The following is a 13,226-nucleotide window of genomic DNA, read 5'->3' on the forward strand; positions in this document are numbered from 1 at the left end:
CACAATATTTTTCATTAGGCCCTCTAAATATCGAAAGATTTCATTAAATAATTTTAAAAAATAGTAATCACTATGTACGTTATATAGTAAAATATAAATGTACCAAAACAGCCATAGCAAAAATACTTAAACTCATAGTAAAATGTATCAATATTTACTCTTTGAATGAAATTTGTTTCTCTAATATCAAATGTATGTAAAGTATATAAAATAATAAACTAAACAATCTTAATATAAATATTAAAGAAAAAAAAAAGAAGTTAAACCGCTTCAAGATTGGTAACCTAGAGCGTAAAGAAAAAAATAATCCTTATTTTTATGTCAGGCCATTGAAAATAAGTCACACTTTAATCCTAACTATTGAAATGAAATATCAACCAATACGGCTGGAAGTATGGATATTCATGAAGTATGTATAAACGCGATGCAACGTACCCTAAATTTTCCATTGTTAATACCATCTGAAATGAAATACGGCGGAAAGTATGGACATTTATTTCTTATACAAAAGCTAACTTCAATTAAAACTTAATCAATTCTAAAAACATGAAATACGAAACCAAAATCAATATCAAATATATAGAATTAAAACTGGAAATTATAGAGATTATATGTATAAACGCGATGCAACTATATAAACTAAAATCATACCCCCATAATGCGCAAGATGATTCATCAAAAGATTCAAAATTTTACTTAAATCAAGTTTAATAATGATGTTTATAAACTTTATTTATGAAAACGGGTGAGGTTGATGACGATCCACTTCACCAATCGTCAATTTTAATTTTTCTAATAAAATGGTAAATAACGTTATGTAAAATAATACATTAAATAAATAAAAGTATAATTATAATATAATTATAACGGGTCTAATTTAATTTTTCACTTTTTTTTATTCTTTTTTTAATTAATTCAATCCATAAAAAAATTTAAAAAAATAAATAAAAATAAAAAATTTCTAACTCAAGATAGTGAGTTATATATGTAAGCGTACGATACGGGCTTCGCCCTTAAGGATATTAATAAGGGGTAACTGGTGGGAGTGATAGGTCATAGGGGGTGATCGGTGATGAGGTGATCTACCTAACGGGCTTCGCCTTTAGCTATTATGGCTCCGCCATATGCCGAGAGGCTTTGCCTATAGCTTACGGCTACGCCCTTTGAAAAATAATGGAAATAGTTAATTAAAGAGAGAATGAAAAAAACGAAAAAAAAAGTTCAAAAAACAACTTAAAAAAAAAACGAACATCTCACATTTCTCTCCTTAAGGTACCTTCTCATTTGATCTCTATCCTATACACGCACACAAACAAACACACACACACACACACACACACACACATATATATATATATATATGTTATATCAAAAAGTGTACAAGATTTAAAACTTTACTTTAACATTATGCTCAATTTCATAACAAACTTTATTTTTGGTTAAAAGACTTTTAAATTTACTTGATAACCCGGTCACCGACCGGGTATTGATCTAGTATATATTGCCGGTAGAGCAGAAAGAAAAAAATAAACTTAACTTATAATATGGACCATTGAAATTAATAAATAAAATAATCTGAGCCTTTGAAATTAGGATTGCAGATATGGTAACTAATTAATTAATAAACTAAAAGTCAACTTTGAGTATTATATATATGGTAACTCTTTTTATTATATTTAATATGTACGTTTGTAATTATAGTAACTATTTAATACTGAGTACATAGTAATTACGTTCAAAATGAGTTGTGTATTTTTACCATAACCATGATAACTAGAACAATACTCGGTCGTTGATCGGGTTAGAACAATGATTTAACGAAAGTGCAAGTATCCCAGTAAATTAACAAAAGTGAAAGTATGTTTAAAGTACTTGAAACATGTTCAAGTTCGTCTATAAAGATAGAGTGAATTAATAAAAGTGTAAATATCCAATGTTTATTAGAAAGACGTAACATGAAACGTCGCAAAACCAGATATAAGATTGGTAGAAAACAATGAACGAAAAGTATAAGCCCTGTAGTATACAAAGATGAAGTTTAGTAAAAATCGAGTATCGTAATAAGATAACCTTTTAACACTTATATATATATATATATATACAAAGATGAAGTTTAGTATAAATCGAGTATCGTAATAAGATAACCTTTTAACCCTTATATATATATATATATAAGTGTTAAAAGGTTATCTTATTACGATACTCGATTTATACTAAACTTCATCTTTGTATACTACAGGGCTTATACTTTTCGTTCATTATTTTTCTACCAATCTTATATCTGGTTTTGCGACGTTTCATGTTACGTCTTTCTAATAAACATTGGATATTTACACTTTTATTAATTCACTCTATCTTTATAGACGAACTTGAACATGTTTCAAGTACTTTAAACATACTTTCACTTTTGTTAATTTATTGGGATACTTGCACTTTCGTTAATTCATTGTTCTAACCCGGTCAACCGGGTATTGTTCTAGTTTTACTTGATTATTCGGATTTTGAGCCTAAAATAATTTTTATGAGGGACAATTATAAAAATTGTTTCTCATACTTATATGAGTGATATCCGAAAATATATAAAAAAAAATGGGGCCTGGATAGGAAATAAAAAATTGACCCTCATAAGAATTTTATTCCCCAGGTGTAATACTCATATTTAAAAACTACCATTTTTTTAATATATAAAGACCACATATGTAAACAAGGTCTTATTAAATGAAAACGTATTCAACCATAATGCATGATACCTGGAAAAAAAATTGAAATGAAATAACTAGCATATATATGTCTTTTTTACATAATTATTATGACTATTATAATTAATTGTTTGTGATAAATATAATTTAAAGAATTTTTTTTTCACAAACTGCTACACTAATGTATTAATCATTTACATACCCAACAAAGAAAGTTTTTTACTCTCCTAATGTAAATATCTATCTCAAAATTAATATTTCAATTACCAATGACTTTTAAAAAATAACTTTATAACAACGAAGATAATATTTATATGTATTTTCTATTTATTTTTCGTTACTTTTAGAAAAATATTACAGACATACCATTTAAATTTTAAAAATTTACATTGTACTAGAATAGGAGTGTGGGCACCTAACCTCGTTGCCCCCATAATAAATCAGTCCCTGCTTGGAAGACCACTCTCATAATGACAGAACCAGAATTACGAGTGACTTGTAGCACAAATTTTTTAAAAATAGTCTCATATTCAGATTTTTAATTACTTAGAAGACCATTCTCAAAGCGGCGGAATCAGGATTAGGAGTGACCCGTAGCACACACTTTTTAACAATAGTCTCATATTCGTGCAAAGTAACGTTACGACTAGATTGTTACGATTTTTAATCATTTTTTCATGGATTTTTAGCATTTTATAAGAGTTTTAGTATTTTTGTTTGTTTTTATATCCCATTTACATACTCATATACATCTATCTAATTTTTGTTCTTATAAGCATCTTTCAAAAGTCTAAAGTTATTTATATTGACTCGTATCCCGAATTTCGCTGACCCGTAACATTAATAAAAAAAAAACCAAAATATATTGAAAATTTTACACTACATCGGTTGATTGGATCCGTAATCCCGGTTACCTCAACTCTTAGTTGAGCTTGTCCCGTCCATGACTCTCAACGGTTATATTACAACTATGTCATGGTTATGTCACGACGTGATACTGTTGGCTAGGGGTGTAAGAAATGAAACGGAAAACTAAAAAACCGGTCTGAACCGCGTGATCCGAAACCCGAAAAAAACGAAAAAAAAATAACTGATGTGTAATGGTTCGGTTACGGTTTTCAATATTCATTACTCGCGGTTAACCGAACCGAACCAAAATTTGATATATATATATATATATATGTATATTTACACATGTATGTATTACATTAATACATCATTTACATATCTATTTAGTTAATTTTTTGTATTTGTTGTTTAAAATATTAACAATTTTACTAACTTTTTTTCATAATCTATGATTAGTTTTGATATTATAAGTAATTTTTTCATATATATACTATTTTTAAGAAAAGTTGTTAGCTTTGTTTAATATATTTATCAAAAATATTAGTAATATCCTATAGAAAACATTTTAAGTAGTAAATCATCATATTCTTAAATAGAAACTTGCATTGCATAAATATAATGTTAGACAAAAATAATTCAAAATTAGATGTAATATATATTTATTTATAAAACAAAATATTAATGTAGTTAAATAACTATTATATATAAAAAAAATCAATTAATACAATGTAAATTGACTATTATAATTGAAAACTTAAACTTTATGATTAGCATAACTTTAATAAATGGTTAACCGAAATTAACTGACTTTTTCGGGTAACTGATATCCGGGTAACCGAAATTAACAGTTCGAAATTTCTAACAAATTTCTAAAAAACTGAACCAAAACACGAAAAACTGTTGGAAATTTCTAGTTAACTGAACCGAACCGTTTACAGTTCTACTGTTGGCGGCGATATTGTTTAACGAACAAAAAATTTTTCTTGGAAAAATTGTGAAAACGAGAGTCACCAAAATATTGCCTACATTCTTTTAAATTGTTCTCATATGGATAGTGTTTTTGAACAGTTCTAGATGAAAATTTATTTGTGCATATAATTAGGAAAAAAATTATCAATATGTGTAAAATCTATAATATAACTCATGCATATCTACCAATATACTAAAACATGATTGGAAGATTTTTTAAATGACACTTGACGTAATCTTTAATCGACACATGCATTTTAATATATCATTTAATTAAAAGATGACGTGTATTTTCTTATATGTTAGAATCTCTTATATAAATAAAACAAAACTGTTTCTAGAACTTTTTTTCCTATGTGGCATGCTAACATTTTCTCTTAAGGTATTTTCTACAAATTTATGATGTCATAATTATTTTTTCTTTATTTTTAAAAAACTATTTTTCATATTAGGCCCTATGTTATCTCTTTTATTACATATTATTTTTGTAACCTTATTAATATTAAAAATGATTGATTGTATTCTAGCTCTTTATTTTTAGTAAATATTACATTTTTGGTCTCTCAAGTTGGCAGGATTTCCAGTTATTGTTCTTAAGTGAATTAATTACAGAAAAAACCCTAAGGTTGGTCAAATTTTTCACTTTTCACTATGTGACTAACATATGTCTATTAGCTCCGTTAAGTGAGGGGCAGATTTGTCAATTCACCATGATCCCTTCTTTTTATTCTTCCAAACTCAAACACAAACCCAAATTTTGAAAATTACAACGGCCGGAAAACGAAATGTTAACTGAAAAACACACACCGAGCACACAAACACACACACATCTGAGATTGGAAACAAGGGTTTATGGATTCGGAATTGCTTGGATCGGGATCGGTTTTGGCTAGGTTTGGTTGGATTTGAAGTGCAATTGCTTTGTTTTGTCTTTATTTTCGATTCAAACAAGTTTTTCCAGCGAGTCAAGAAATAAATCTAGATTTAAATTTTTCGATCATGATTTTCAAATTTCCGGTCGTCGTGAGTTCAGTGTACATTTCATTTTCAGCAAAACCTAATGAATCTGGTTTGTGTTTGAGTGTGAGAAGAAGAGATCATGGTGAAATAACGAATCTGTCATTCACTTAACGGACCTAATAGACGGTTGTTAGTCACAGAGTTGAAAGTGAAAAATTTGACCAACTTTAGGGTTTTTTTTGTAATTAATTTACTTAAGAGCAATAACTGAAAATCCTACCAACTTAAGGGACCAAAGATGTAATTCTCTTATTTTTAATTCTATATCTACCATTGATTTATGGTAGTTAGGTTTATTTTTTTATCACCTAATCGATTTTATATATTAATGTTCATCTTTACAAATATATTGTTATCTCCATATCAAAAGTTATAATGTATCGACAACAAATTACATACAACAACAATGTACCCAATCCGGCAAAAGCCAGGTTTGGGGAAGTTAGAAATGTAGACAGTCTTACACCTATATGAAGGTAGATAGATTGTTTCCAGAAGGATCTCCGGCCAAAAAGAGCCAAAAGATTGAGAGGGTAAAAAGTTTAGTGACCATACATGTCGGTTGAGTCGTCTGATTACATTACAATTAAAGAAGATTACCAGACACCACATAACACACTTTAACGTAAAATGGACAATACATAGTAAAAAGGGCATTTAAACCTATTAAACATCAACCTACAAATGTAATAAACATGTTCATGTGCATACAACCAAGCAAGGATCCAACAATTACGAGCGATATGTGTAAGAACTCCCTTAAATCCCCTCACAACAAGCCAAAGAAGCAAATAGGGTTGAACCAGACACACATAGAACTCTCCTAAATTACATACATAATTCTATATATTTTTTTGCTTTTAACTTTTTAATTATAAGGCCCAGGTTAAATCCGGGTTGATTAGCTAGTTAGTATAAAACTAGGATTTTAATTTGGTTTTCTCTTTTTGGATTCTATATGCTAAACCTATGCGTATATATACGTTTAGTTTCGAAAATAAATCCCAAAATCAAGGCTTGAATCAGTGGATTCTATATACTAAACCTATGCTTGTATACAAAAAGTACAATAATTCTGAGAGAGGGGGGCTAATTAATGCTTCAATCTTCTTCTAGAGAAGCTAGAAGAATTCGACATCAGTGATCAACTTTTTCGCCATACATAATGTAATCACATTTTTTTTCTTCCATAAGTAATTAAATGAACTTTGAAATATAATTCATGATTCCGTTTGTAAAAGCCACCATATATATATATTCTTGTTCATACTCCTCCGTACTAATTATGATATTTAAGGAAATATATGTATCTATGAAGCCACACAGAAACAAAGAAGATCGAGCAGCCATGAGAACAAAAATCCAGGCTGTCAAAGTTCGAATGAGCCACATAGGGGTGTAAGAAATGAACCGGAAAACCGAAAAAACCGGTCCGAACCGCGTGATCCAAAACCGAAAAACCCGAAATCGGAAAAAACTGAAGCTCGAAAAAACCGAAAACAAAAAACCCGATGTGTAACGGTTCGGTTACGGTTTTCAATATTCATTACCCGCGATTAACCGAACCGAACCGAATTCTGATATATACCTACATATAGTCATATATATGTATATATATTTACACATATATGTATTATATGAATACATCATTTATATATCTATTTAGCTAATTTCTTGTATTTGTTGTCTAAACTATCAACAATTTCACAAAATTCTTTCACAATCTATGATTAATTTTGGATATTCTAAGTAATTAATATATATATATATATATATATATATAGTAAAAAGATATTATGAGAACTACATTTTTTGTTGCGAGAACCATTTATCATTAAAGGTATTATTGTATTTTTATATTTTATACTTTTTGATTAATAAATTTATTAAATTAAATCCATATTTCTCTCATAATGTAACAGACTAAAACAAGCGGTTATCATTTTTTTAAAATAACGAACATCATGGTCATCCTTAGTCATTATCTACTTTTGTATTTAATTAAGAAATAATGGAGAAAATCATGTTTAATCTTAAATCCATATTAACGTATACTCGGATTCATATTCTTCAATTTTCAATAGTATTTGCTTACTTTGTTGGTCTTTTCAAAATTAATTATTTCGTCATTTATTTCATTTATTAGTTAATGAGCATGCATCTTTACGATCATCCCATGTTGTGTTTAATCTTTTATATTTTGAGCATTGATGATTCACATGTAAACAAAACACCTACACATATTAATTTGCATACATATGCATACAAAGATGTGCACTTGTGTACACCCATGCATAAAATATATGCACCTGTGTACACCTATGCATACAAACATGTATACATATGTACACCTATGCATACAAATATGTATACCTGTGTATACAAATATGTATACCTGTGTACACCTATGCATACAAATATGTAGACGTATGTATACTTGTGTCCATCCATGCATACAAATATGTATATCTGTGTACACCTATGCATACAAATATGTACACCCTAAAAGGATTAAGATTTCACGAGTTTAAGTCTATTTTGTCTTTGTATCTATTTACACTTATGCATATACAATTTCATGTGATAAAATATATATTTACGTGTGTACGCAATTCATATATAATTGTTATAAAAATACATGTGTTCGCAGAATAACAAAAGTTAATGTATGAAATGGTTATGGGTGATAAAAACGTCATTCGTTAATTTTAAATATATTGTATAGGTTTAATTTAAAAAGACTAATAGTTGGCTGATGAATGTATGGGTTTACTTTTAAATAAATTGTATGGGTTTAATTTATATCGTAATCATAATAAGTAAATATAATTATATTGAATCCTTAAAAAGTCAAAGGATTCATAACTCCATAAATATATGCGTTTTTGTCTCCTCGTTTAAATCTTAATTCCCCTTTTGCCCCTCTTTAATTATTAAATTAATCATTAATCATATAATAATTAGTTAAAATATTGCCTATTTATAGCCATTGATCAACATCATCAATGGTTCTAAATAGTTATCGCAGTTCTCGACAAAAAATTAGTTCTCGTAATAACCTAACTCTCTCTCTCTCTCTCTCTCTCTCTCTATATATATATATATATAAAAGAAAAGTTGTTAACTATGTTTAAAATATTTATCAAAAATATTAGTAATATCACATAAAAGACATTTTAAGTAATAAATCATGAACTCTTAAATAGAAACTTGCATTGCATAAATATAACGCTAGAAAAAAGTAATTCAAAATTACATATAATGTATATTTATTAATAAAACAAAATACTAATGTAGTTAAATAACTATTATACCTAAAAAAAATTAATTAATACAATGTAATTTGACTATTATAATTGAAAACTTAAACTTTATATTAGCATAACTTTAATAAATGGTTAACCGAAAAATAAAGCCGAAATTAACCGACTTTTTCGGGTAACCGAAATTAACGGTTCATAATTTTTAACTAACCGAACTGAACCGAAATCCAAAAAACGGTTCAAAATTTCTAGCTAACCGAACTAAACCGTTTACAGAGCCACATCATATATCGATGAATCTCTAGTAATGATAATGTAGCATTTCTCTACATGACAAAGGATAAAACTCAAATTTCAATTTCTAAAATTTCATGAGAATTTAAACACTCCCTTAAATGCACTAACGTGAGGGAGTGAACCTGAAATTTTCCCCGTGACAAGAGTTTTCTTTATTATATCCAGCATTCGAATATTAATTATTTATTATTTGAAATAATTATGTGAGTCTCGTAAGTGAGTTTTTCTCTTAGGTATCGAGTTCGACTGTTCGAGTCTAAGGTTTTCATCTCATGGTGTTTTCCATTAAAAGGGGGTTAGAGGTCCAACAATTGATGGTTAAAATTGTTTCTAACACGTCTGAATCGAAACTATACCAGAAAAATATATATATATATAAAATTTATTATTAGAGATTTCCGCACAAACATAGAAAATGCAGCCTATTATTAAAACTTATTACAAGATAATTTAGTTTCGAAGAACATGGCATATCCGCATAACGTATATGTAATGGGTTTTTTACAAGCATATTTCAGTTTGGGTCGGTTATATATAGCAGGTGTTATATTACGACGTCGTCCATGGAGGCAATGTTTTGTGGTAGCTGGAGTAATTAAGCACATGGGTATCGGGCACAAATGGATCGAGGAGCGTATCGATCACCAACTAATTAAATTATGTTTAAGAGTTATAACGCAGAAGGTGTCTTAATTCGTATATTCATAAGTGTACAACACATATAGTTTAAGAATATTATTTGCCACAAAGTAATTGTCATTGCAATCACGTACGTACAATAGCATCCGATTTTATACATACAATAAACAAATTGAAAACTATACATATGTCCAAATTCTAACATGAAAAAGATTAAAAAAAAAACTCACACAATTGGGTAAAACAAGTAACCCAATTCGGAGTGCATATATACACATACACATCGACGGTTATTCAGGAATGCTTTGAAGAGCAGGCCTCCACGATGGTTGATGTGATTCAAAACCGTCACTAGCATCCATCAACCGACCGAGTACTTGCTGTACACTTAGTCCTTGCACATCCGTCCTACCCAACAACTCTTCAAGTTGTTTCTTCGATATCTTAATCTTCACCTCCGTCGTCGTTGTCACCTTCTTTTCACTAACAAAGCAATCATCGCAATGGCTACCCGATACATAATCAACCTTTGCTTTCGGGGATCCCCAGTCATCGCTGTTGTATTGAATGGCTGGCTGCTTTTTCATTATACAATTTCCCATCTTATTAATAATTAATTAAAATTTAAAATTTGTTGTAATGAGCAAAACATGTGTTGGGTTTGAACTTTATATATAGGGGTGGGCAGAGTGCCAAGTTGGAACAAGACTGCTGCCAAGTTCAAAAAAATGTTATCTTACGTGGCATGCAAAAGTTTGACTGATCCTTGTCACATCTCACTTTCGTACGGATTCTATACTTTTATCCATTCAAATTGATAAATCTCATCCGGTTCATCTCTCGCCCGGCTCGATAAAGTATCTACCTTTTTAACGATAAATATATATTACTCTAGTTATTACTACTACGTAGCTAGTATATATGTTCCATTTTATTCCCTCCGTTCTATTTTTTATTTGTATTATTTTGATTGGTCAATTTATTTTTTTCAACTTAATTTGATCGTAAATATCTTTGTTTATATGTACATTAGTTGATGAAAATTATATAAAAAAAAATACATTTAAAACTCAATCAATTTATATGTATAATATCAAATATTATAAATCACAAATAAAAGTATTTACGGTCAAAATTGAGAGAAAAAAACTCAAAAAGATAAACTATGACACTTTATGGAACGAAGAGAGTAGAATTTAAACATTATTGCCTGTATTTGAAAACAAAATGTTTAGAGAGACAATTTCTTCTTCCCTAATTTGTAGTACAAGACCAAAAACTCATTATCAACCATCATGGATTGATACTTGGAAAATTTGTAACTGGTTTATTTTAGTTCAAAAAATGATGTGAGCAAAATAATATCAAGAGCGGAAACACATGTTTTCCCATAATGAATCTTCACATATTTACAGTTGATTATATAAAGAGATAATGTCGTTGAGTCAAACAAAATTTACACCATTAAAAGAATAATTAAAAATCTCATTTGGTCTCCCAAAAGTTTATTAAATCGGGTTTATATAGTCAATGAAGATCAGTCCAACTGGTTAGAAGTATTTCCGGTTTTATCTAAGGTCTTGAGTTCGATACTTTGGGATGACAAAACCTTGGGGTTTTTCCCTCTGAATACTTGTGATGACCCATGGTCAACATCTCGTTGTCGAGGGTACATGCAAGGATTCACCATTATACGGTGAGGTTTTCCCCGATGTCGTATGCAGACTAGATGTTCGAAAAAAAATCGGGTTTATATAGTCATCGGTCCTTTATGTAGATAGTAACTTTTTAGCTCAACAGGGTTCGATAGATGTGTCTTTTAAGTCGTTTTCAAGATGGAAAAGTAAGAATTTGTGACGCCCTCTCAATTTGACTAGCATGCATGGGGATAGTACGAAAAGTTAGAAAATCTTGGGCATCATATTGAATTAAGTGATGGGTCCGGTTTAATTTGTCTCATAAGTGTGAAGTTAATCGATTGAGTCTACAAATACTCCGTAATTATTTGTAAGTCTATGTATCAAACAGATTTATTAATATTATGTGGAAAAAAAAAAGTTTATTAATATTATGGCTAGCTAGCTGTTTGGTAGTAAATTTGAATGTGTAAAAGTTTATTCTAAAAGGTCATTAATACTATAATTATATGTCATCTATAGACTATAATTTAATTTTTGTGTTGAATAAGTTGTACTTTGTTCCCCCAAAAATTTTGTGAAGTGGTTGTCAGGTGACATATGTAATAGTCTAGGGGTGAGTATGGATCGGTTTGGTTTGTTTTTTGGCTAAAACCAAAACCATAATCGATCCATTTGGTTTTTAGAAAACCCAATCCATTGGATTCGGTTTTTGTTCGGTTCGGTTTGTCGGTTTTTTTGTTCGGTTTGGATCGGTTTCGGTTTTTGTTCGGTTTTTATTATAATTTTTTTTTTAACTTTTTTGTTTATTATGTTATAAATTTAATTTTCAGTTGTTAACAAAAAAAATTATGATATAGAAATTAAAATATAAAGATGTTTTTTATCGATTAACTATATTTTTTTAGGTGTTAAAATTGATATAACTTTTTATAAAACGAATTGATTTTCTTGTACGTTTTCATCTAAAACATACAATTTATATAGATTTGTATACTAAAAAGACAAGAAGGTTAAATATTTTAACATATTTACAAATTATAAGTAATAAATATAAATGTAATATGATATAAATATTAAATAATTAATATATAATGAAGGATAATGTAGAATATTGAAAAGTAAGGGAATTCAGTATTGACCCACATTCGTTAGCATAAAGTTTGCAAAACTGATTAATTTTTCAAAAGCATACTTGCAATCTGTAATAGAGTCGGTTATATAGAGTGCCTTGATCAAGCATGATGAGTTCCACACAAAAAATTTATATAATGATCGGCTAAGCTCAAATCAAGTTAGCCGAGCTCGACTCATGTACGTCCTAATCCCTGTTGTTATGGTTATGACTTACGAGCTATAAAACCGAAACCTGTCTTGCCAGATTCAATCAAAAAGACATTTTTTCTTTATTTTCTTTTAGTTGTGGAGATTAAAAATTTTGGGGTAAAACTTATATATATACTCGTAATAAATACGAGGGAATTTCAGAATTATTGTACACCGCGGCCACAAAACCATTACACATACATTACATTACAGATCGAGTATACATTCATAAATTTGACTAGATATCTATTCCTTGAGCATTAGCTCAATGGTTGAAAGACCATCCCTCATTCATGAGTTTAGGTTCAAGTCTAAAGGGGCAGGGTTTACCCCTATTAATCGTCGTGCCTTCGGGCGGATTAGTAGGGGTTTTCCCCTATCGGGTATTTAAAACAGACAATTCTACTTCGAGGGAGCTCTCTAGCGCGGATCTGGTTAAGATAACGTATGCTAAATCTCTCGCTGTCGAATTGCAACACGAAGTTTTCAACGAAATTCACCTTAAAAAAAAAGATATATGTATCTAG

The 13,226-nt window shown here is 29.3% G+C and overlaps 1 protein-coding gene across 1 annotated transcript; it reads right to left on the reverse strand.

The window, feature by feature from the left end:
* Positions 1–9,817: 9,817 nt before the first annotated feature.
* Positions 9,818–10,365, reverse strand: LOC122602190. The gene has a single exon (XM_043774906.1). The coding sequence runs from the start codon at positions 10,336–10,338 to the stop codon at positions 10,027–10,029; it is 312 nt and encodes a 103-aa protein (XP_043630841.1). The 5' UTR covers positions 10,339–10,365; the 3' UTR covers positions 9,818–10,026.
* Positions 10,366–13,226: the final 2,861 nt, after the last annotated feature.

Source organism: Erigeron canadensis, chromosome 5 (assembly GCF_010389155.1).
Source record: "Erigeron canadensis isolate Cc75 chromosome 5, C_canadensis_v1, whole genome shotgun sequence".
Taxonomy (NCBI): Eukaryota; Viridiplantae; Streptophyta; class Magnoliopsida; order Asterales; family Asteraceae; genus Erigeron; species Erigeron canadensis.

Coding starts and splice junctions, on each gene's coding strand:
- LOC122602190 (XM_043774906.1), bottom strand. CDS start 10,338: ATGGGAAATTGTATAATGAAAAAGCAGCCAGCCATTCAATACAACAGC.